At 68.0% G+C, this 24,017-nt stretch overlaps 1 protein-coding gene across 1 annotated transcript in view; it reads left to right on the forward strand.

Annotated features, from left to right (window-relative positions):
• PLEC (plectin) overlaps positions 1 to 24,017 on the forward strand; it is a 113,828-nt gene that overhangs the window by 68,878 nt on the left and 20,933 nt on the right. Inside the window, exons 36-63 of the mRNA XM_036404409.2 lie at positions 1,262 to 1,332; positions 1,768 to 1,888; positions 2,803 to 2,872; positions 3,976 to 4,695; positions 5,471 to 5,535; positions 5,614 to 6,028; positions 6,059 to 6,328; positions 7,650 to 8,209; positions 8,652 to 8,816; positions 9,558 to 9,718; positions 10,065 to 10,224; positions 10,299 to 10,383; positions 10,899 to 11,140; positions 11,238 to 11,357; positions 11,452 to 11,559; positions 11,640 to 11,858; positions 12,086 to 12,289; positions 12,361 to 12,592; positions 12,713 to 12,939; positions 13,676 to 13,798; positions 15,283 to 15,384; positions 15,503 to 15,604; positions 16,623 to 16,769; positions 17,761 to 17,916; positions 19,910 to 20,107; positions 20,774 to 20,902; positions 22,304 to 22,474; positions 22,581 to 22,736. Of these exons, the coding sequence (XP_036260302.1) occupies positions 1,262 to 1,332; positions 1,768 to 1,888; positions 2,803 to 2,872; positions 3,976 to 4,695; positions 5,471 to 5,535; positions 5,614 to 6,028; positions 6,059 to 6,328; positions 7,650 to 8,209; positions 8,652 to 8,816; positions 9,558 to 9,718; positions 10,065 to 10,224; positions 10,299 to 10,383; positions 10,899 to 11,140; positions 11,238 to 11,357; positions 11,452 to 11,559; positions 11,640 to 11,858; positions 12,086 to 12,289; positions 12,361 to 12,592; positions 12,713 to 12,939; positions 13,676 to 13,798; positions 15,283 to 15,384; positions 15,503 to 15,604; positions 16,623 to 16,769; positions 17,761 to 17,916; positions 19,910 to 20,107; positions 20,774 to 20,902; positions 22,304 to 22,474; positions 22,581 to 22,736 (5,499 nt within the window). The remainder of the gene's footprint in view (positions 1 to 1,261; positions 1,333 to 1,767; positions 1,889 to 2,802; positions 2,873 to 3,975; positions 4,696 to 5,470; positions 5,536 to 5,613; positions 6,029 to 6,058; positions 6,329 to 7,649; positions 8,210 to 8,651; positions 8,817 to 9,557; positions 9,719 to 10,064; positions 10,225 to 10,298; positions 10,384 to 10,898; positions 11,141 to 11,237; positions 11,358 to 11,451; positions 11,560 to 11,639; positions 11,859 to 12,085; positions 12,290 to 12,360; positions 12,593 to 12,712; positions 12,940 to 13,675; positions 13,799 to 15,282; positions 15,385 to 15,502; positions 15,605 to 16,622; positions 16,770 to 17,760; positions 17,917 to 19,909; positions 20,108 to 20,773; positions 20,903 to 22,303; positions 22,475 to 22,580; positions 22,737 to 24,017) is intronic.

The following is a 24,017-nucleotide window of genomic DNA, read 5'->3' on the forward strand; positions in this document are numbered from 1 at the left end:
TGGTGGGTGGCACTGGTGCCCGCGCTGGGGCAGGTGCCACGCCGTGGGTGTGTGGTTTGGTTGGGGGCATCATGACAGCAGTGCCTGCTGTGAGCACACGTCCCCAGAGCGTCCCCGATGGGACTGAGCCCTGCTGGCACTGTGAGCATGAGGAGCTGCTGTGGCACCAGCACCCAGCACCTGCCTGATGCCTCTTCCCCTGTCCAGGGAATTCACAGCTGCTGCTGGTGGGGCTCCTGACCAGGCCCTGGCTGAGGTTCCTCGTGCAGCAGACACATCCCAGGCCTCCCCAGCCCCCGGTGCTGCAGCTCCTGCTCAGCTGCCCTCTGTCACCTTCCCCAGGTCCATCCATGGCAGCAGTGCCACACCCCTCCTGCACCACGGGGGTTTTATCTCCATTTATCCAGCTCACATTCCTTGGCTGTTTCCCCTGGTACAATATCTTGGAGATGTGGTCATGTCCTTGCTTAGGTCTTGGGCTCAGCACCATCGCTGTGGCTGTGCCCCATTTCCCTCACAGTGGGGGCCCTCCCTCCTTGTGCTCAGCCAGGTGACCTGGCTTAATTAATCAGGGTTAACGACCAGTTAATTACAGGGAGCAGCATCACCCTCAGCCTCTGGGTGCAGGCTTGGTGTGATCCCTCCTGCCAGTCCCGCTCTCCACTGGGGCACGAAGGAGCTGCTGCCTGTTCGTGCCCCGTGTCCATGGGCATGAACAAACATTGCTGCTTTGTAGAGTTCAGCGTTTGCCCGGCGTTTTCTCCTCTGTGTTGTGGTAAAGTGGCTGCACTGGCAGCACCTGAGGAGCATCTGGTCTGAGACACCACTGCTCCATGCCAGAACAGGGGCTTTTCCACGGGCTGGTTGGTAATTTTTTGCCGAGAGTCAGTTTGCTCTTTGGTTTGGGCTCAGCCAGCAGCTCTGCAGTGCACAGAGCAGGTGAAGGGACACCAGGGACCAGATGTACCCCCAGAGACAGCAGGGTGAGATCTGGGAGCGATCCCAGCTGGAAAAGGTTGGGAAATTGAGGTGCACCACAGGAATGCAGAGGAACTGGAGCCAAGCCTAAAGCTGCAGGTACTGGTGATGGCTGGAGCACAGGACAGACGGGGGGATCCTGTCCAGAGCAGCTCTGTCCCAGCTGGTGGGGATGGGCTGTCCCTGGGGAGACACAGCAGCGCTCCAAACCTCCCCACTGTGGAGCTTTGTCCCCTGCCCCTCTGCCAGGACTGTGCCCACCGTCCCTCTGCTCTCCCTGCAGGTGCACTGTGCTGCAGGGGACACCGGAGATGCTGTGGAGGGCTCGCCGTGGGACAGGGAGGAGGTGGAGAGGTACAGGCACAGCTGGGCACTGCCAGGGGCACCGCTGGGCGCTGCCAGACGGGCGGTGCTGGGAGCTGCGGCCGTGCCCGGTGTCCGCACCTGACGGTGGAGCCGCGGCCGTGCCCGGTGTCCGCACCTGACGGTGGAGCCGCGGCCGTGCCCGGTGTCCGCACCTGACGGGGGAGCTGCTGAACCCTTCAGGGGGGTCTGGGCCAGCGCTGGGGCGGGGAGGGCGTGGGCTGGCTGTGCTGGGGCCAGCAGCGTGGGAGCGAGCTCAGCCGTGAGTGCAGGTGCGGCTGGGGCCAGCAGGGTGTGAGCGAGCTCAGGTGTGACTGTAGCACACCTGGGCCAGGTGGGCAGCGAGCCCGGAGTTCAGGGTGCTGCTGGGACAGGGGACAGTGGCCGTGTCCCCCACAGCCCGGTGTGTCTGTGCTCTCTCCCCAGAGCCTGCCTGCGCTCCGAGCAGAGGCTGGAGGTGCAGGAGCAGCTGCTGGCCCTGCGGCACTGGCTGGACGCCGTGGAGAAGCGGCTGCTGGCGCTGCCAGAGCCCGGCACGGCCCTGCAGGTAACGCCTGGCCCCGGGCCGTGCAGAGCCGGGCAGGACCAGCCCACGTCTGCACCGAGGCTGGTGAGGTCTTGGTCCTCGCGAGGGAGGAAGGCACCTGGCCACAGCTGGCTGGGAGACCCTGCAGCACAGCCCTGAACCGGCCGGGGTCGGGTCTCCTGTGCCCGGCTCCCTGTCCCCAGCCCAAGGGTGCTGCTGGCCTGGAGGGAGCCCCATGGCCCTGGTAGGGCTCAGGGTACCACTGCCTTGGAGCCCTGCTGGCCACAGGGCCACCACCTGCACTGGTGCCACTGCCACAGCTCGTGGCACTGTTACCTGGGCGTGGGAGAGTGGCCAAACACCAGGGGTGCACAGCTGGGCACAGGGGGTGTACAGGCTGTGTGAGGGGGGCACAGGGGGTGTACAGGCTGTGTGAGGGGTGTACAGCTGGTAACAGGGGCTATGAGACTGAGTGAGGGGTGCTCAGCCGGGCACAGGGGGTGTGCCCCTGTCAGGACAGGTCGGATGTGTGCCCAGCCCTGCCTGCAGAGCCTGTGCTGCTGTGCCCCCTGCCCAGGCACAGGGGGTGTGAGGCTGTGTGAGGGGTGTACAGGTGGGCACAGGGGGTGTGAGAGGTGCACAGCTGGGCACAGGGGGTGTACATGCTGTGCATGGGGTGTACAGCTGGGCACAGGGGGTCTGAGGGGTGTACAGCCAGGCACAGGGGGTGTGAGGGGTGTACAGCTGGTAACAGGGGCTATGAGACTGTGTGAGGAGTGTACAGCCAGGCACAGGGGGTGTACAGGCTGTGTGAGGGGTGTACAGGTGGGCACAGGGGGTGTGAGGTTGTGTGAGGGGGGCACAGCCAGGTACAGGGGTGTCCAGCCAGGAACAGGGGGTGTGTGGGTGTGCACTGTGTGTACACCTGGACACAGGGAGAGTACAGCCAGGCAGAGGGGCTGTGCACCTGTATCAGGGGAGTACAGCCAGGCGCAGGCGCAGAGGGTGGGAGGCTGTGTGAGGGGTGTACAGGTGGGCACAGGGTGTGTGAGGGGTGTACAGGTGGGCACAGGGGGTGTGAGGGGTGTACAGCCGGGCACAGGGGGTGTGAGGGTTGTTCAGCCGGGCACAGGGGGTGTGAGGGGTGTTCAGCTGGGCACAGGGGGTGTGAGGCTGTGTGAGGGGTGTTCAGCTGTGTACAGCTGGGCACAGGGGGTGTGAGGGGTGTACAGGTGGGCACAGGGGGTGTGAGGGGTGTTCAGCCGGGCACAGGGGGTGTGAGGGGTGTTCAGCCGGGCACAGGGGGTGTGAGGGGTGTACAGGTGGGCACAGGGGGTGTGAGCGGTGTACAGGTGGGGTCAGGGTGTGTGAGGGGTGTACAGGTGGGCACAGGGGGTGTGAGGGGTGTTCAGCCGGGCACAGGGGGTGTGAGGGGTGTACAGGTGGGCACAGGGGGTGTGAGCGGTGTACAGGTGGGGTCAGGGTGTGTGAGGGGTGTACAGGTGGGCACAGGGGGTGTGAGGGGTGTTCAGCCGGGCACAGGGGGTGTGAGGGGTGTACAGGTGGGCACAGGGGGTGTGAGGCTGTGTGAGGGGTGTTCAGCTGGGCACAGGGGGTGTGAGGGGTGTACAGGTGGGCACAGGGGGTCTGAGGGGTGTACAGCCGGGCACAGGGGGTGTGAGGTTGTGTGAGGGGTGTACAGGTGGGCACAGGGGGTGTGAGGGATGTTCAGCTGGGCACAGGGGGTGTGAGGGGTGTACAGGTGGGCACAGGGGGTGTGAGGGGTGTTCAGCTGGGCACAGGGGGTGTGAGGCTGTGTGAGGGGTGTTCAGCTGGGCACAGGGGGTGTGAGGCTGTGTGAGGGGTGTTCAGCCGGGCACAGGGGGTGTGAGGGGTGTTCAGCCGGGCACAGGGGGTGTGAGGGGTGTTCAGCTGGGCACAGGGGGTGTGAGGGATGTTCAGCTGGGCACAGGGGGTGTGAGGGGTGTTCAGCTGGGCACAGGGGGTGTGAGGGGTGTTCAGCTGGGCACAGGGGGTCTGCCCCTGTCAGGGCAGGTCGGATGTGTGCCCAGCACTGCAGAGCCTGTGCTGCTGTGCCCCCTGCCCAGGCGCGGAGCCGCAGCGGGAGCAGCGCAGTGGGGGCTGCCGGCCGCCCCCTCCTCGCCGCCCCTCGCCGGCTCCTTTTGTTCGAGGCCTGGCCGGCACACGGGCTCCCTCGGCACACATGACGGCACAAACTGAAAGGGCCATTCATCCCGGCCCCGGCGCAGACAAAGCCGAGGCCGCACAGAAACCCACCCGGCTCCCGGGATCTGAGGCTGTGCATTCCAGCCGACCGCTCCCGCCCGGTGCCCCGCGCCGGGCTCCCCTGCCCGGGGCGCCCGTGCCACCCCGAGCCCGGTACCTGGGGCTGCGGAGCGTGCCGGGCGAGCTGCCGGCGGGCGCGGGGGACGGAGGTGGCGAGTGGCTCCGAGCTGCATCCTCAGCCCCTGCCCAGCTTCTGCCTGGCAGGCCCCGGCCGGGCTCTGCGGGCGCTGTGGGTGCCCGGAGTTCCGTGGGGCTCAGCCCCCGCTGGTGCCCGGCCCCTCGGTGCCAGCAGAGGAAGGCTGCAGAGCCGTGCGGGGAGGATGATGCCGAGCTGCTGCAGGACGGCGCGGAGCCACCGAGGCCCTGGCAGATGCTAATTCCCGGCAGCGTCTCTGGCAGCAGACAAAGCCCCCGGCCCCGCCGCCCGCCGCTCCCAGGAGACCCCAGGGAGCCCCATCCATCAGCGTGGCCGACGCGCCTGCAGCGGCCCCCCGGCTCCCGGGGCCCAGCGAGGGGCACCCGTGCGGCTCTGGGGGGCAGGATCCAGTCCTGGGGGGCTCCCAGAGCCTGGGAGGCCGAGCCAGGGCAGGATGGGGATGGGGCTCATACCAGGGGCAGGAATAGCCCCCGGCTGGGCACCTCTGGCTGCCCCCTGGTCCCTCCAGCACCCAGGGTGGCAGTGAGGGGGTTCTGGAGACCCAGGCCCGCAGCACCCTGGCTCTCAGGGTGGGATGCAGTTTAGTATCTCAGCAGCCCAGCCTGACCCCCCTCAAACCCAGCCCTGCTCCACTGAGCCCCCCTGGGCCCTGGCTGAGGGGTCCCCATACCCGAAGAGCCCCAGGGAGTGGGGCCAAGGCCCTCAGTAAGCACAGCAGCCACTGCCTGGGGGCCAGAGCCAGGGTGGGGGCTGCAGCTCCAGAGCGGGAGGCACCGTGGGGCTGTGGCACCGTGACACTGTGGGGCCATGACGCTGTGGGGCTGTAACATTCTGGGGCCGTGACACCGTGGGGCCGTTACACTGTGGGGCTGTGACATTCTGGGGCTGTGACACCAAGGGGTTGTGACACCGTGGGGCCATGACACCGAGGGGTTGTGCTGTCCTGGGGCTCATGGTGAGGCAGCACAGCCTGGGCCGGTTCTGGTGCTGGTGTCGGTGTGGTTACTGGTACCAGAGCAGTTCCTGGTTCTGGTGCAGGTGCAGGTGCTGAGGTAGGTGCAGGGGCAGCAGCAGGTGCCGGTGAGAGTATGGTGCCAGAGCAGGTGGCAGTGTTAGTGACGGTGCTGGTGTCGGTACAGGTGCTGGTGAGAGCATGGTGCTGGAGCAGGTGCCGGTGTTAGTGCTGGTGCCAGTGCTGGTGTTGGTACAGGTGTCAGTGTTGGTGCCAGAGCAGGTGTCGGTGCAGGTGCCGGTGTGAGTGCCGGTGCTGGTGTTGGTACAGGTGCTGGTGCCGGAGCAGGTGTTGGTGTTAGTGCCAGTGCCGGTGCTGGTGCCGGTGTTAGAGCTGCTGCTGGTGCCGGTGCTGGTGCTGGTCTCGGTGTTAGTGCCGGTGCCGGTGCTGATGCCGGTGCTGGTGCCGGTGTTAGCGCTGGTGCCGGTGCCGGTGTTAGTGCAGGTGCTGGTGTTAGTGCTGGTGCCGGTGGCGGTGCCGGTGTTAGTACCGGTGCTGGTGCCGGTGTTAGTGCAGGTGCTAGCGCTGGTGCCGGTGTCGGTGGTGGTGCCGGTGCCGGTGTCGGTGCAGGTGCCGGGGCAGCGCGGGGCGCGGGCTCTCGCCCCCCCGGGCGGCGCGGGGCGGGCGGTGGGCCGGCACCGCCCCTCCCCCGCGGGATGGCTGCGGGGCCCCGGGGGTTTCCCCGGTAACGGCGGCGATCGGCTCCCGGAGGGTTGACGGGGGCGGCGGAGTGCCCGGGGTCAGACCAGCCCCGCCGAGCCCGGCCGCTGCCGGTGCCAGGGTCTCCGCCCGGTGCCCCCCGCGCTCCCCCCGCGCCGCGGGCGCGGCGCACAAAGGCGGCGGGGCCGGGGCGGCGGTAACGGGGACCGAGTCTCCCCCCGCCGCCTCCGCCCCGCTCCCCCGCACGAGCCGGGTCCCCCCGGAGCGGTAACGGCGGCGGCGGCGCCCCCGGCCCGGCCCCATGGACGCCCCAAGCCGCCGAGGGGTGAGTGCGGGGCGGGGGCTCCGGGGCCGCGGCGTGCGCGGGGCCGGGCGGGGTCCGTGTCCCGCGTGTCCCGCGGCCCCACGGGGCGGGGGGGCGAGGGTCGGGGTCTCCCCGGGTCACCCCGCGTCGTGGCCCACGCACCCGCGCAGCGCCCGGACACGCGGGGGGTGCGGTGGGGTGGGAGTGCGGGGCTGCACCCACCGGGGTGGCGCGGCAGGACAGTGCCGTGGGTGTGGGTGTGCGTGCCGTGACCGCGCACGGGGGTCGAGACCGTGCCGTGGGTGCGGGTGTGCGTGCCGTGACCGCGCACGGGGGTCGCGCCCGTGCCGTGCCCCACGGCGGGTCGGGCCGAGCGGGGGGGCTCAGGGTACCCCGGTACCCACGGCAGGGGCACGGCCAGGGTGGGTGCGTGTGGGCTCGCCTGTGCTCCCCACGCGTGTGCGGGGCTGCCACAGGTGTGTCTCATGTCACGGCTGATGCGGGCGTGGGGGTCCCATCGCTGACGCCCCCCAACCCCGGGCAGGGCTGCGAGCGTGGGGTCTCCCTGTCGGGGGGGGGATGCGCACGGGTGAGAGTGAGTGTGCGGTGTGTGTGCGTGTGTTTGCACACGTGTGTGGTGTGTGCGTGTGTTTGCACACGCGTGTGGTGAATGTCCCTGTGTTTGCACACGTGTGTGGTGTGTGTGTGTGTTTGCACACGCGTGTGTGGGGTGTGTGCGTATGTTTTCACACGCGTGTGGTGAATGTCCGTGTGTTTGCACACGTGTGTTTGTGTGTGCACACGTGTGTTTGTGTGTACACACGTGCGCAGGGGCGTGTGCCCGGGGCCGGGGGTAGCAGCACTGCGGCTGCGGCGGGGGGGCTGCCGGGGGAGGGTCCTGCCGGGTCACGCCGGGGATTTATGGCTGCGGCAGGGCTCGCAGGCAGGCGAGGCCACCTGCCCGTCCCCGCCCGGCGCCCCCAGCCCCCGTTCCCCGGGCAGATGCTCCTCGCTGGCTGCTCCTCGTTAATCCAACGGCGCAGGGCGATGCCGGCCGGGAGCATCTGCCCCTCCCCTGCTGCCGCTGCCGCGTCCCCTGCCCAGACGCGTCGGACAGGCACCCTGGGCACCGCCTCGGGGTCCCCTCCCTGCGCCAGGCCCCGGTGACGGCCGGTGTCCCCTCTGCCTGTCCCGGTACCCTGGCTCTCGGCAGCGCTTTGCTGGGGGACCCCCAAGACCGGAGGGCGAGGTCAGGCAGCACCGTGCAGTGAGGGGGTCGAGCCGAGCGGCACCTGGGGGTCCCGCGGTGGTCCCGCTAACGCGCACCCCTGGCTCATTGCAGGCCGGGATTTGAGGCGGGGGCCCGGCGCCCGCGCCATGGGGAACTCGGTGAGCCGGCCCAGCTGCCTGGGCGAGAAGAGCCGGCGGCCGGAGGAGCTCCTGCGGGAGCCGGGGCTGGACGCGGGGCAGCCATCCGCCGGAGGCGCCGCGGAGGCCTGGCCGGGGCTGCTGGAGAAGGCGGCGGTGCCGGTGGAGAATGGCTGGAGCCCGGGGCCCGGTGTCGCCCGCAGCCGGCCGGGCAGCCCGGTGCTGAGGCGCAGCCAGTCCGAGGTGGCCGTGCAGAACGGGGGTGCGGCTGCGCTGCGGGGGCAGGGGGGCGGCGCGGCCTGGACCCCCCCCCGGGCCGGCGCTGCCCGCAGCACCTGGTCCTGGAAGCCTGTCACCACCCGGGAGGTGACCGAGGTGACGGAGGTGACCGAGACCATCGTGACCGAGATCGTGGAGGTGACCGAGTACCCGGCGGGTGACAAGGGCGGCGAGCCCGTGGTCACCCGCACGGTCACCGTGCTGACGGAGTGCGTGGGGGAGCTCGCTGCTGCTGGACACACGGACGCCACCGAGGTGACCGACGGACAGAGAGCCTTGCTGGGAGGACGCTGTGCCAAGCCCCGTGCCACAGGGCTGCCCTCCAGCGTGGTTTTCTCCGCAGCGAGTCCTGACCTTGGGCTGGTGTGGAGTCGCTGTCTGTGCCCCGCTGGTGTGGGCTGGGCCGCTGGCACCGCTGGTGCTGGGCACCCAGCCTGGTGCTGTAGGACAGGAGCTCCCTTCCCTCAGCTCTGGCTGGAGGGGGCCATGGGTCTGGAGGGATCCAAACGGCGCCAGGCGTGCAGCCCCTGCTTTGGGGAGCCCTGTGAAGGCTGCCAGGGAGGACCCCATGGGCTGGACAGGGCCTTGGTGTCACCGGTGTCACCTCGGGGAGAGGGCGTGGTGTGGGGGCTGCTGCCCAGCCCCATGGCTGCCCTGCACCTGCCCACACGGGCGGCTCAGCCACCTCTCCCCACAGGTGTCCTCACGGGCTGTGCCCGTCCCGGAGGAGGCAGCGGAGAGGGGCCAGGAGACGCTGGAGCGGCTGCTGGCCTGGGTGGCCGACATGGAGGAGCTGGTGAGCAACCAGAAGCCGCCGTCGGCGGAGGCCAAGGTGGTGAAGGCGCAGCTGGAGGAGCAGAAGGTCAGCAGGGCCAGCCGGCGTGTCCCGCCCACGCCTGCCCGTGCAGGATTAGGGGGCCGGGGCTCCTGCCCAGGGGCGGGAGGGGTGCACAGGAGTGCCCAGCACGGTGTCCCCCGTCCCTGCAGCTCCCTGGGCTCCAGCCCAGGACTGTGCCAGGGTGGGAGGGGGGCACAGGAGTGCCCAGCGCGGTGTCCCCCGTCCCTGCAGCTCCCTGGGCTCCAGCCCAGGACTGTGCCAGGGTGGGAGGGGGGCACAGGAGTGCCCAGCGCGGTGTCCCCTGTCCCTGCAGCTCCCTGGGCTCCAGCTCAGGGGTGGGAAGGGTGCACAGGAGTGCCCAGCGTGGTGTCCCCTGTCCCTGCAGCTCCCTGGGCTCCAGCTCAGGGGTGGGAAGGGTGCACAGGAGTGCCCAGCGTGGTGTCCCCTGTCCCTGCAGCTCCCTGGGCTCCAGCCCAGGGCTGTGCCAGGGTGGGAGGGGGGCACAGGAGTGCCCAGCACGGTGTCCCCTGTCCCTGCAGCTCCCTGGGCTCCAGCCCAGGGCTGTGCCAGGGTGGGAGGGGGGCACAGGAGTGCCCAGCGCGGTGTCCCCTGTCCCTGCAGCTCCCTGGGCTCCAGCTCAGGGGTGGGAGGGCTGCACAGGTGTTCCCAGCGCGGTGTCCCCTGTCCCTGCAGCTCCCTGGGCTCCAGCTCAGGGGTGGGAGGGCTGCACAGGTGTTCCCAGCGCGGTGTCCCCCGTCCCTGCAGCTCCTGAAGCGCCTGCTGGAGGAGCGGAGGCCGCGTGTGGAGCTCGTCCTGCAGGACAGACTGACGGCACAGGGCTCGGGCACGGCGGCGCCCGAGGGCAGCGCCGGCCTCTTCAGCCTCGGGGAGAGGTGGGACAAGCTGATGCAGGAGGCTGAGGCCAGGTGGGTCAGGGGACAGGCCCTCATCGCTGGGCTGGCACCCCCGTCCTGCTGGCGCAGGCTCTGCCCTCTGGTGTCCCCCACATGGAGTCTCTGTGACACCCTGAGGTCCCTGTGCTCTGCCCCACTGGGGCCACCACAGTGGAGGGACCATCCTTGTCACATGTGCTGGGGCTGCACGGACAGTCTGTCACACAGCCCTTCCCCCTGGCCCCTCTCTGGGGACACTGGCCTTGCTGTGTCCCTTGTTTCAGGGCAGCACGGGGCGTGGGCACCCTGGTGAGGGGGAGAGGGAGCTTTGCTGGCCCGGGGACTGTCACTGCCCACCTCACCGGCCCTCCTGGTGCAGGTATGGCTGCCTGGAGCGGATCCTGCCGGCGGCCCAGGGCTTCCAGAAGGCTGTAGACGCCTTCCAGGAGTGGCTGGGTGCCACAGAGAGGCAGCTGGCCCAGCTCTGGCGTGCTGACGGCTGTGTGGGCCGCGTGCAGGATGCCCACCAGCAGACCCAGGTGGGCACAGGTTGGGCGTGGGGTGGGCATGGGGTGGACACGGGCACCTGTGTCATTGCTGGTCACTGCTACAGGCCCTCTGTGAGGAGATCCGCGGGCGGCTGGGGGAGCTGGATGGTGCCCTGGAGAGTGGGCAGCGTGTCCTGGAGCTGGTGACAGGCGAGTGGCAATGGCAGCTGGGAGGGGTGGCCACAGGGACTCGGGATGGGATGAGCACAGACAGAGGCAGCCCAGGCCAGCAAGGGGTCCCGGGGCACTGGGGGTCTTTGGGGTGTGCTGCTCCCCACCGGGAGCTGTGGCTTGGGATGGGATGAGCACAGACAGCAGCAGCCCAGGCCAGCAAGGGGGTCCCTGGGGCACTGGGGGTCTTTGGGGTGTGCTGCTCCCCACCAGGAGCCGTGGCGTGGTCTGAGGGGGCAGGCAGCACCTCAGGGGATGCAGAGGGGACAGGGCAGAGCCTGTGGGGCAGAGCTGGGGTGGGACAGGGCTCAGTGGCAAGGTGGGTCTTGCTGGCAGAGGGATGAGAGGCCAGAGCTGGGTCTGGAAGCAGGAGAAGCAGGGGTAGGAGAGGGGAAAGGTCCGCACAGAGTGGTTGCCAGGTGGCTGGAAGCTGTCGGTGCGGCCAGTTCCATGTCCAGTGCGGTGGCACTGATGGCGCTGTCACGCTGCCGCAGGGGAGGAGGCCCAGCTGACGCAGGAGAAGATGGAGTCACTGAGGATGCGGTACCTCATCGTGGGCCAGAGCAGCGCTGACACCGCTCACCGGCTGGGGCAGACCCTGGAGGCCTCGTCTCGCCTGGGCACGGCCCCTGAGGACCTGGCGCTGTGGCTGAGCCGCATGGAGAAGGAGCTGGGCGAGCAGGAGAGCCAGCAGGATGGCCAGGAGCCCGCAGTCACTGCCAGTGACAGGGAGAAGGTGTGGGACACTGGGCTCCCCGAGCCCCTCACCATTCCCAGCGTCGGTCCCGGTGCATTCACGCCCTCCCTGGCTGACGTCCGTCCCCCTGCTGCAGTTTGAGCAGGTCTTGGAGTCCCAGCTCAGCCGTGTGGCCGGGCTGGGTGAGCGGCTGGAGGAGATCGGCCGCGTGCAGCTGGATGCTGAGGCTCTCCGCTCGCAGCTCTCCGAGCAGAAGGTGGGTCTGCAGCAGCGCCCAGGTGTCCCGGGGGCACTGGCCTGGCACCCCCATCCCCGCCAGGAGCTGGCACCCACCTGTGGCTCCATTCCAGCTGCTCTCCGCCGAGATCCTGCACTGCCGGGGCCTGGTTGAGCGTCTGCTGGGGTTCTCGGAGCCGCTGCTGCGCTGCTGCCCCGAGCCCCTGCAGCAGCGCCTTCAGGTGAGCTGCGAGGGTGCCAGGGGACATTGCCAGCACCCAGGGATGGCCGTGCCCTGTGTGGTGACTCCCTGTCCCCGCAGCCGTCGGTGCAGGCGCTGCGGGAGCGCACGGAGCAGCTGTCCCTGCGCAGCGGCGCCTGTGCCGTGCAGCTGGAGCATGCCCAGTCCCTGCTCACCCAGTTCTCCGAGGCCCTCGAGGAGCTGCTGCCCTGGCTGGAGGAGACGCAGGCCCTGGGGGTGCAGCTCTCCCCCAACGCCATCAGCTACGAGGCCTTCAAGGAGCAGCAGGCGCTGCTGCAGGTGTGGGCAGGGCAGGGGCAAAAGTGACTCGCTCGGCCACCCCACAGGTGGGAGCGGTGACGGGATGGGGGTGGCACTGCCATGGGGACCGTCGGGCTGGGGACACCCAGCAAAGAGGAGCCCTCTGGGAGCAGCGCCGGGCGCAGCAGCACATCCCTGCGGGGTGAACCCCACGGGGCACCCCAATCCCACCCCAATGCGCCCCCGCGGCTCTTCCCCGCTGCCAGAGCCTGCGGGAGGCCATCGCCGAGCACCGGCCGCTGGTGGGGAAGCTGCAGCGCGTGTCGGCGCAGCTGCTGGAGCTGAGCCCGGAGCAGGGAGCCCCGTTCCAGCGGCGCTGGCAGGAGCTGGAGGAGCAGTACGGCCGCATCCGCGAGAGCGTGCGCCAGGCGGCGGCTCTGCTGGAGGATGCCCTGCCGCGGTACAGCCAGGTATGCCCACCGCTGCCCTGCGGGGGCGCGTCCCCGGGGCCGTGCCCTCGAGTCACCGCGCCGCTCCGCAGCTGTCGGAGCGCATGGACCTGCTGCTGGAGTGCCTGGAGCGGCTGCAGAGCCGGCTGCAGAGCCAGCCCCCCGTCCGCGGCGACGCGGCCCACCTGAGGGAGCAGATCCGGGAGAACAGCCTGGCCCTGGGCGAGCTGGAGAAGCTCGGGGTGGCCCTGGAGGGGATCCGAGCGCAGGGCGAGGAGCTGCTGGCCACCGTGCAGGCGGTCAGCTCCGATGCTGCGGACAGAGGTACCGGCACGGAGGGGTGGGCGCGGCACGGCCGGCAGGAGATCCGTGTCCCTGTCAGGGCCGTGTGTGGGTGCCGGGGCCCCCACAGCACCCCGATCCCCGGCCCGCTGTGCCCCGCAGGGATCCAGGAGCGCACGGCGCAGCTGCTCTCGCAGTGGGACTGCCTGCGCGGCCGCTGCCAGGAGCGGGAGCGGTGGCTCCGGGAGCTGCTGGCACTGGCCGAGCGCTTCTGGCATGGCCTGTCTGAGCTGGCCGTGGCGCTCAGCGACACCCAGCAGCTCGTGCTGGGGCTGGAGGAGGCCGGTGGTGAGCCCGAGGCCATCCGCACGCAGCTGCGCACCATGCAGGTACGGCTGGGCGGGGGCGTGGTGGGCAGTGCTATGGCATGGGCAGCCCCTGGTGTGGGCAGCCCCTGGTGTGGGCAGTGCCATGGCATGGGCAGTCCCTGGTGTGTGCAGTGCCATGGGCAGCCCCTGGTGTGGGCAGCCCCTGTGTGGGCAGTGCCCTGGTGTGGGCAGTGCCATGGCATGGGCAGTCCCCGGTGTGTGCAGTGCCATGGGCATCCCCAGGTGTGGGCAGAGCCCTGGGCAGTGTCCTGGGCAGCCCCAGGTGTGGGCAGTGCCCTGGTGTGGGCAGTGCCATGGCATGGGCAGTCCCTGGTGTGTGCAGTGCCATGGGCAGCGCCTGGTGTGGGCAGTCCCTGGTGTGGGCAGCTCCGGGTGTGGGCAGAGCCCTGGGCAGTCCCTGGTGTGGGCAGTCCCTGGTGTGGGCAGTGCCCAGGGCAGCCCCAGGTGTGGGCAGTGCCATGGCATGAGCAGTCCCTGGTGTGGGCAGTGCCCTGGGCAGCCCCAGGTGTGGGCAGAGCCCTGGGCAGCCCCAGGTGCGGGCAGTGCCCTGGGCAGCCCCTGTGTGGGCAGTGCCATGGGCAGCCCCAGGTGTGGGCAGTGCCATGGGCAGCCCCGGGTGTGTGCAGTGCCATGGGCAGCCCCAGGTGCGGGCAGCCCCTGTGTGGGCAGAGCCCTGGGCATCCCCCGGTGCGGGCAGCCCCCGTGTGGGCAGCCCTGAGCCCCGTGCCCCGCCCAGGCCCTGCGGGAGGAGATCGACGCGCTGCAGGGTGAGCTGGACACGCTGGGCAGCCTGGGCGTGGAGCTGATGGCCTCCTGCGGGGACCCCGACAAGCCCGATGTCACCAAGAGCCTGGACGATGTGAGTGTCCTTGGGGCTGGGTTCAGGGAGGGACAAATCCTGGGGGCGTGGGGATGCTGCTTGTGGGGTGGCATGTCCCCGATGCCCAGCAGTGCCACTGACCCCGCACCCCAGACCCCCCCAGCAGTGCCACTGACCCCCACACACAGTTCCTGTGCCCCGGCACTCCCGTGGTGTGCCTGGATGTCCGTGTGGTGCCACCCTTGTGCCCCGGCCACCTCCCTGGCACTAGTGACCCCTACACCCTGTACCCCTGGGGCACCACTGACCCCCGTGCCCTGTCCACGTTGTCCCCCACGTCCTGTCCCCCTGTGCCCTGGCCCCTCTGTGGCATCACTGATCCCCGTGTCCTGTCCCCCACATCCCCCTGTGCTCCAGCCCTGCTGTGGCACCACTGACCCCCATGCCCTGTCCACCTTATCCCCCTGTACCCTGGCCCCACTGTGGCACCAATGTCCCCTGTGCCCTGTCCACCCTGTCCCCACGTCCTGTCCCCCTGCTTCTTGGCCCTGCTGTGGCACCACTGTCCCCTGTGCCCTGTCCACCCTGTCCCCCTGTGCCCCGGCCCCTCTGTGGCACCATTGACTCCCATGCCCTGTCCACCCTGTCCCCCTGTGCCCCGGCCCCTCTGTGGCACCACTGACCCCTGTGCCCTGTCCAGTCTGTCCCCCTGTCCCCCGGCCCTGCAGTGCCACCACTGTCCCCTGTGCCCTGTCCACACTGTCCCCCACATCCCCCTGTGCCCTGTCCCTGCGTTGGCACCACTGACCCCTGTGCCCTGGCCCCACTGTGGCACCACTCACCCCCATGCCCTGTCCACACTGTCCCCCATGTCCTGTCCACTCGTGCCCCAGCCAAGCTGTGGCACCACTGTCCCCCTGTGTCCTGGCCCCACTGTGGCACCATTGACCCCCATGCCCTGTCCACCCTGTCCCCCTGTCCCCCGGCCCTGCTGTGGCACCACTGACCCCTGTGCCCTGTCCACCCTGTCCCCCGGTCCCTCTGTGGCACCACTGTCCCCTGTGCCCTGTCCACCCTGTCCCCCTGTGCCCCGGTCCTGCAGTGCCACCACTGTCCCCTGTGCCCTGTCCACACTGTCCCCCACATCCCCCTGTGCCCTGTCCCTGCGTTGGCACCACTGACCCCTGTGCCCTGGCCCCACTGTGGCACCACTCACCCCCATGCCCTGTCCACACTGTCCCCCATGTCCTGTCCACTCGTGCCCCAGCCAAGCTGTGGCACCACTGTCCCCCTGTGCCCTGGCCCCACTGTGGCACCATTGACTCCCATGCCCTGTCCACCTTGTCCCCCTGTCCCCCGGCCCTGCTGTGGCACCACTGTCCCCTGTGCCCTGTCCACCCTGTCCCCCTGTGCCCCGGTCCCTCTGTGGCACCACTGTCCCCTGTGCCCTGTCCACGCTGTCCCCCACATCCCCCTGTGCCCTGTCCCTGCGTTGGCACCACTGACCCCTGTGCCTGGCACAGCTCTACTCCTCCTGGCACAGCCTGAGCCGGGTGTGGACGGAGCGGAACGGGCGCCTCGAGGAGCAGCTCCAGGCCGCCCTCAGCTACCAGGACACCATGCAGGTGGGGATGGGCAGATGCCCCGTGGAGGGGGCAGTGCCACCCTCCTGTCCCCACTCAGGGGCGTGGGGGCCGTGGGGCCAGCACGGGCCCCCCAACCCCGCGTGTGGCCTGTCCGCAGCGGCTGCTGGAGTGGCTGGAGGCGGCCGAGCTGCGCATCGCCGAGGAGTTCCTGGTGGGCGGCGACCTGGACATGGTGCAGCAGCAGCTGGCGGAGCTCAAGGTGCCGAGATGTTCCGTGCCGGGCCGTGCTGGGCTGTGCCAAACTGTGCTGTGCCATGCCAAAATGTGCTGTGCCATGCTGGGCCGTGCTGGGCTGTGCCACACTGTGCTGTGCCATGCCAAAATGTGCTGTGCCATGCTGGGCCGTGCTGGGCTGTGCCATACAGTGCTGTGCCGTGCTGTGCCATGCTGGGCCGTGCTGGGCTGTGCCATGCTGGGCTGTGCCACACTGTGCTGTGCCATGCCGGGCCGTGCTGCGCTGTGCCACGCTGGGCTGTGCCAAACTGTGCTGTGCCACGCCTGGCTGCGCTGTGCTGTGCCACACTGTGTTGTGCCATGCTGGGCCGTGCTGTGCCAGGCCATGCTGTGCCACCCCGGGCTGTGCTGTGCCACAGCAAATCGTTCTGTGCCGCACCAGGCTGTGCTAGGCCATGCCTGGCCATGCTGCGCCATGCCAAACCGTGCTGTGCCATGCCATGCCATACCATGCTGTGCCGCACCAAACCATGCTGTGCCATGCCATGCCATACCATGCTGTGCCGCACCAAACCATGCTGTGCCATGCTGGGCCATGCTGTGCCGCACCAAACTGTGCCGCACCACGCCGGGCTGTGCCGTGCCATGCCAAACCGTGCTGTGCCACGCCGGGCCGTGCTGTGCTGCACCAAACCATGCTGTGCTGTGCCATGCCAAACCGTGCTGTGCCGAGCCTGGCCATGCTGTGCCGTGCCAAACCATGCTGTGCCACACCATGCCCACATCCCTGGGGCTGGCAGGGGCAGGGAGGGCAGCGGGTGCTCCAGGCAGAGGTGGCATGGATTGGGATGGCACGTTGGACAGTGCCCGTGCCCCGGTGCGCTGGGTGGCCAAGTCCTGCCTGGGGTGGCCAGGCCCTGTCCCCCACGAGCCCCTGAGGTGGCTGGGCACCCCCAGAGGAGCAGCTCAGGGCCCAGGTGCCTGTGCTGCGCCGTGCGGTGCCATGGGGTCGGGCACTGTCACCAAGCGGTGCCACCTGCCAGGAGTTCAAGCGGGAGCTGTACCAGTGCAAGGTGGACGTGGAGAGCCTGCGGCACCAGGGGGGCACAGGGCAGGGGGACCCCCCGGCCACGCTCTGCGACTTCCGCCAGCGCTGGGACCACCTGGAGGAGGAGATTGTCAGCAGACAGGTGGGCAGGGGGCACGGGGGGCACGGGGGGCACAGGGCAGGGCTGGCAGGACAGGGGCTGCCATGAATGTGCTGGGTGGGCACATCCAGTGGGCACTGGGGGGCACGGGGCTGGGTCAGCGTGGGGGGCTGCAAGTGGGCACTGGGTGGGCACTGAGTGGGTGTCCAGGGCCGGGTGGGCACTGGGTGGGTGTTCAGGGCCGTGTGGGCACTGGGTGGGCACTGGGTGGGTGTTCAGGGCCGTGTGGGCACTGGGTGGGCACTGAGTGGGTGTACAGGGCTATGTGGGCACTGGGTGGGCACTGAATGGGTGTTCAGGGCTGTGTGGGCACTGAGTGGGTGTCCAGGGCTGTGTGGGCGCTGGGTGGGCACTGAATGGGTGTCCAGGGCTGTGTGGGCACTGGGGGTTGCTGGGTGGGTGCTCAGAGCCAGGTGGGCACTGGGTGGGTGCTGGGTGGGCACTGGATGAGTGCCAGGGCTGTTTGGGCACTGGGTGGGTGCCAGGGCTATGTGGGTACTGGCTGAGTGCCCAGGGCCATGTGGGCATGGGGTAGGTGGCCAGGGCCAGGTGGGCACTGGGTGGGCACTGGGTGGGTGCCCAGGGCTGTGTGGGCACTGGGTGGGCACTGTCTGAGTGCTGGCTGCTCTGTGGGCACTGTGTGTGTGCTGGGTGCCCTGTGGGCACTGGGCGGGCACTGTGTGTGTGCTGGGTGCCCTGTGGGCACTGTGTGTGTGCCGGGTGCTCTGTGGGCACTGGGTGGGCACTGTGTGTGTGCTGGGTGCCCTGTGGGCACTGTGTGTGTGCCGGGTGCTCTGTGGGCACTGGGTGGGCACTGTGTGTGTGCTGGGTGCCCTGTGGGCACTGTGTGTGTGCCGGGTGCTCTGTGGGCACTGGGCAGGCACTGTGCGTGTGCCGGGTGCCCTGTGGGCAGCCAGGGCCTAACCCTAACCCTGCCCTTCCCTCCCCCCGACTCCGCGGTTCCCTCCCGCAGCACCAGCTGGAGGCGGCGCTGCTGGGGCTGGGGCAGTTCCAGACCCAGCTGGCCGAGCTGCTGCAGTGGCTGAGCCGCACCGGGGAGCAGCTGCGCGGCCCCGCGCCCCTGCGGCCCGACCTGCAGAGCTGCGAGATCGAGCTGGCCAAGCACAAGGTGAGGGTGCGCCGGGGCTGGGGGACACACGCGGCCACAGCCATCGTCACACTGCCGGCTCCTGTGGGGGTCCTGGGGCTCCTGGATGTGGTGGAACCCCTGGGTGGGTGTCCTGGTCATGGTGACGCCCCTGGGCGGGTGTCCTGGTCATGGTGATGCCCCAGGGTGGGTGTACTGGCTTTAATGGCACCCCCAGGCTGGGGGTCCTGGCCATGGTGGTACCCCAGGGTGGGTGTCCTGGTCAGGGTGGGTGTCCTGGCCATGGTGTAAACCCCAGGCTGGGTGTCCTGGCTGTGGTGGCACCCTCAGGGTGGGTGTCCTGGAGATCCTGGCCGTGGTAGCATGCCCAGGCTGGGTGTCCTGGCCATGGTGTAAACCCCAGGCTGGGTGTCCTGGTCATGGTGGGTGTCCTAGTCATGGTAGCATCCCCAGGCTGGGTGTCCTGGCCATGGTGGCACCCTCAGGGTGAGGGTCCTGGTTGGAGTGGGTGTCCTGGCTTTGGTGGCACCCCCAGGCTGGGTGTCCTGGCTGTGGTGGCACCCAGGGTGGGTTTCCTGGTCAGGCTGGGTGTCCTGGCTGTGGTGGCATCCCCAGGGTGGGTGTCCTGGTCAGGATGGGTGTCCTGGCTGTGGTGACACCCTGGGCTGGATATCCTGGCTGTGGTGGCACCCTGGGCTGGATATCCTGGCTGTGGTGACACCCTGGGCTGGGTGTCCTGGCTGTGATGACACCCTGGGCTGGGTGTCCTGGCTGTGATGACACCCTGGGCTGGGTATCCTGGGGATCCTGGCCGTGGTGGCACCCTGGGCTGGGTGTCCTGGCCGTGGTGGCACCCTGGGCTGGGTGTTCTGGCCCCAGGGCGCTGCCTGGCCCCCCCTCGGGTGCAGCAGCAGCAGCAGGGCCGGGCAGGCTGCAGCATGGGACGCGTCCCCTCCCTCGGTGACAGCACGGGAGGAATGAGCTGTCCCAGTGCCGGCCCCGTGCCACAGCCCCGTGCCCAGGCACGCTCCTGACGTGCCTGACGCGGGCGAGGCTGCGAGGGCCGGGCTGTCCCTGCTCTGGGGGGGCCGTGCAAGGGGTGCCCCTATCCTCTCTGCCCCTGTCCCCTCTGCCCCTGTCCCCACTGCCCCTGTCCCCTCTGCCCCTGTCCCCTCTGCCCCATCCCCTCTGCCCCTGTCCCCTCTGCCCCATCCCCTCTGCCCCATCCCCTCTGCCCCTGTCCCCTCTGCCCCATCCCCTCTGCCCCTGTCCCCTCTGCCCCATCCCCTCTGCCCCATCCCCTCTGCCCCGTCCCCTCTGCCCCATCCCCTCTGCCCCCGTCCCCTCTGCCCCAGTCCCCTCTGCCCCAGTCCCCTCTGCCCCATCCCCTCTGCCCCCGTCCCCTCTGCCCCATCCCCTCTTCCCCCGTCCCCTCTGCCCCGTCCCCTCTGCCCCAGTCCCCTCTGCCCCTGTCCCGCTGCCACAAATCAGCAAATCCTTTGCCTCGGCCCTGCCCGCACGCTGGCACCAGCCTGGAGGCACCCATGGGTGCCATCCTTGCCCAGCATGGCACTGTCAGTCCCCAGGGCTGTGGTGGCAGAGGAGCTGGGGACAGCAGAACTGTCTTGGGGAGAGGGGCTTTAGGAATGGGGCTGTGGGTGTCCCTGTCACGTTTAGGGGCTTTAGGAATGCAGGGTGTGGGTGTCCCTGCTGAGTTTAGGGGCTTTAGGGGCTTTAGGAATGCAGGGTGTGGGTGTCCCTGCCAGGTTTAGGGGCTTTAGGAATGTGGGTGTGGGTGTCCCTGCCAGGTTTAGGGGCTTTAGGAATGGGGGTGTGGCTGTCCCTGCTGGGTTTAGGGGCTTTAGGAATGCAGGGTGTGGGTGTCCCTGCCGGGTTTAGGGGCTTTAGGAATGCAGGGTGTGGGTGTCCCTGCCGGGTTTAGGGGCTTTAGGGGCTTTAGGAGTGGGGGTGTCCTGTCCCTGCCCCAGCCGTGACCCCGCCGCCCCCTGCCCAGGTGCTGCGCACCGACGTGATGTCCCACGCCCGCACGGTGCAGTCGGTGACCGAGGCCGGGCAGGGGCTGCTGCTCTCCAGCCTGGGCGAGAGCGTGGAGGGGCTGCAGCGCAGCCTGCAGCAGCTGGAGCAGCACTGGGAGCTGGTGCGCAGCGAGACCGAGAGCCGGCAGCTGGAGCTGGAGAACAACCTCAGCCAGGTACGGCCGCGGCGCCCCGCGTTGGGCGCCAAAATATTGGGATTAAATACCAATAGAGCCGGATGGAACGTGCCTGGGCTCGTCTGGCCCTTGCTGCTTGACCAAGGGTGGCAGCTGTGGTGGTTTCACCTCAGAGACGCCTTTGGCTAAGCTGGATGCTGCAGCTGGGCGCTTGGGACAAGTCCAGGCAGGCAGGAGCTCAGGTTTACCTCTGGCGGAAAGGCTTTAGGCGAGGTGAAGGAAAAAGGAGTCGGGTTCTGCTGGAGGGTTTCAGTCCAGAGCTTTATTCCTGGCACACAGGCCTCTGAATCCAGCAACAGCTCCAAGAGAACTCCCTGACCCCGTGGTTGCTGTTCCTTGTAACCCCAGGGAGAGGGGCAGGGAAGGGGTAGGGATCCCACCAACCAGGTAAGGGGGGGGAAGTCTCAGGGGACAAATGACACCTGGATGGCCCAATGCCCCCCAGGGCTGAGAGGCATCTTTTGAACTTCGCCAATCACACACAATGGCCTTTCTGGACTGCCAGGATTGACGGGCAGCACTCAGCAGGGGCAAGGGAGGGGAAGGGAGAGGTGATTGGCACACCTGGGGAAGGAGCCGGGATGACTGAGACAGGCTATGGCATCCACTGCAACCGGCCGGCGCTGAGCCCCGCCTCGCCCCCAGGTGCAGGACATCACGCTGGAGATCACCGAGCTGCTGCAGTGGCTGGAGCAGGTGGAGCTGCAGCTCTTCTGCTCCAAGCCGGCCTGGGGCCACCCGGATGCCACCAAAGAGAAGCTGAACGAGCACCTGGTGAGAGCCAGCGCCAGCCCGGTTCTGCTGCAGGACCGGCCCCTGTGGTCTGTTGGTCTCTTGGGGGGATGTGTGAGCCAGGTCCACCCTTCTCCACTCTGCTGGGCCAGGATCCTTCTCTGCTGCCTCCTCTCCCCAGCCAGGCAGAGCCTGGTACCCCTCCCTCAGCTGCTCCCGCTCAGAGCAGGAGCCATCCTTGTCCTTGTCCCTTTCTCTGAACCTGTTCCTGTCCCCATCCACATCCCTGTCTTCATCCCCTCTTCCTGTTCACTGTGGCTGTCTACCTTGAACTCATCCTCTGTTCCCATCCCTGTCCTCTGTCTGCTTTACCTGATCCATCCACATCCCCATCACCATTCCCATCCCCATTCCCTACTCTTCCTTGTCCCCTGCCCCATTCCCATCCCTGCTCCCATTCCCATCCCCATCCCCATCCTTGTTCTCAGCCCCATTCCCATCCCTGTTCCCATCCTCATCCCTGTACCCATCACCCTGCCTGCCCCATTCTCATCCCCACCCCTGTTCCCATCCCCATCCCTGTCCCCTGTCTGCTTTACTCGACCCCTCCACATTCCCATCCCTGTCCCCAGCCCTGTTCCCATCCCCATCCCTGTACCCGTCACCCTGCCTGCCCCATCCACATCCCTGTTCCCATTCCCATCCCTGGTCCTATCCCCATTCCCGTTCCCAGTCCCGTTCCCATCCCCGTCCCCATCCCCGTTCCCATCCCCACTCCCATACCTGTTCCCAGCCCCATCCCTGTACCCATCACCCTGCCTGCCCCATTCTCATCCCCACCCCTGTTCCCATCCCCGTCCCCATCCCCATTGCCATCCCCATTCCCAGCCCCATTCCCATCCCCATCCCTATCCCTGTCCCCTGTCTGCTTTACCTGATCCCTCCACATCTCCATCCCTGTCCCCATTCCTTTTCCCATCCCTGTCCCCATCCCTGTTCCCAGGCCCGTTCCCAGCCCCCATCCCTGTCCCCATCTGCTTTACCTGACCCTTCTACATCCCCATCCCTGTTCCCATCCCCATCCCTGTCCCCTTCGCATTCCCAGCCCCGTCCCTGTTCCCATCCCTGCTCCCATCCCCATTCCTATCCCCATCCCTGTCCCCTGTCTGCTTTACCTGATCCCTCCACGTTCCCATCCCCATCCCCGTGCCCATCCCCATGCCCATCCCCATCCCTGTACCTGTCACCCTGCCTGCCCCATCCCCATCCCCGTTCCCATCCCCATCCCTGTCGCTATCCCCGTTCCCATCCCATTCCCTATCCCCATCCCCGTGCCCATCCCCATCCCTGTACCCGTCACCCTGCCTGCCCCATCCCCGTTCCGCTCTGTGTCCCCTCCTCCCCCTGCCCGCTGCCCCTCTGCTGACGCCGCTGTCCCGGCAGGAGCTGTGCCGGGAGCTGGAGGCGCGGGCCGGTTCCTACCGGGGGCTGCGGGAGCGGCTGCAGCGGCTGCTGGACTCGTGCCGCGCCGGCCGGCCCTGCAGCACCGAGCACAGCCTGCGCCTGCTGGAGCAGAAGTGGGAGAGCGTCCAGGCCGAGGCCCAGGAGAGGAAGGTGTGCGGGGGGCTCTGGGGGGCTCTAACCCTCGGGGGGCTCCCCCTGACCAGACCGGGCCAGGAGCAGGGCAGCCCATGCCCACCGGTGCCCGCCGTGCCTGCAGGAGCGCCTGGCCGAGGGGCTGACGGTCAGCACCGAGTTCCACGGCTCGGCGCAGGAGCTGCTGCGCTGGGTGGCCCACGCCGAGGAGCTGCTGGGGTCCCCCGCGCCCCCCAGCTTCGTCCTGGACACCGTCACCGCGCAGATCCAGGAGCACAAGGCAAGAGCAACACCCTTGGGGCTGGTTTGTGGGGCTGGGGTCTGCCCAGGGATGCCCGGGGCGAGTGACACGTGTGTCCCTGTGGCACCACGATCCAGGAGCACAAGGGAAGAGCAACACCCTCGGGGCCCATTTGTGGGGCTGGGGTCTGCCCAAGGGGTGCCCGGGGCGAGTGACACGTGTGTCCCTCTCACAAAGGACACAAAATGAACGATGCTCACACTCTGAAATGTCCGAGGCAAGAAAGGATGCGTGTGTTTCCCTGACCTTGATATTTACAGAATTCCAAAAGCGAACATGGATTGGAGGATGGAATTGCCACACTGGTCAAACCAACAGCCTGTCAATTCTCCCCTCCTCCAGAAAAGAATGCAAAACAATAATTATTTACGTGAAAAGCACGTGAGAAACTCCATTACAAAAATGTAAAGATCAGAAGGCTTAGAAGAACTTTAGAAGAACAGGGTGCCATGTTCCCACCGCAGCAGAATGAGCGAGCTCTGTTGGAATTTACCAACATTGCAGGCAGGACCTGCCTTGGCTGGTCTGGCCCTTGGTGCTGAACCTAATAGGGGCAGCTGTGGTGTTTCACCCCAGGGACACTTTTGGCCAGCTGGGTGTGTGGTGTTTCACCCCACAGACACTTTTGCCTGCCTGGGTGTGTGGTGTTTGACCCCACAGACACTTTGGGCTGCCTGGGTGTGTGGTGTTTCACCCCACAGACACCTTTGGCTGGCTGGGTGTGTGGTGTTTCACCCCACAGACACTTTTGGCTGGCTGGGTGTGTGGTGTTTCACCCCACAGACACTTTTGCCTGGCTGGGTGTGTGGTGTTTCACCCCACAGACACCTTTGGCTGGCTGGGTGTGTGGTGTTTCACCCCACAGACACCTTTGGCTGGCTGGGTGTGTGGTGTTTGACCCCACAGACACTTTTGGCTGGCTGGGTGTGTGGTGTTTCACCCCACAGACACCTTTGGCTGGCTGGGTGTGTGGTGTTTGACCCCACAGACACTTTTGGCTGGCTGGGTGTGTGGTGTTTCACCCCACAGACACCTTTGGCTGGCTGGGTGTGTGGTGTTTCACCCCACAGACACTTTTGGCTGCCTGGGTGTGTGGTGTTTCACCCCACAGACACTTTTGCCTGCCTGGGTGTGTGGTGTTTCACCCCACAGACACCTTTGGCTGGCTGGGTGTGTGGTGTTTCACCCCAGGGACACTTTTGGCTGGCTGGGTGTGTGGTGTTTGACCCCACAGACACTTTTGCCTGCCTGGGTGTGTGG

Source organism: Molothrus ater, chromosome 1 (genome assembly GCF_012460135.2).
Source record: "Molothrus ater isolate BHLD 08-10-18 breed brown headed cowbird chromosome 1, BPBGC_Mater_1.1, whole genome shotgun sequence".
Lineage (NCBI taxonomy): Eukaryota > Metazoa > Chordata > Aves > Passeriformes > Icteridae > Molothrus > Molothrus ater.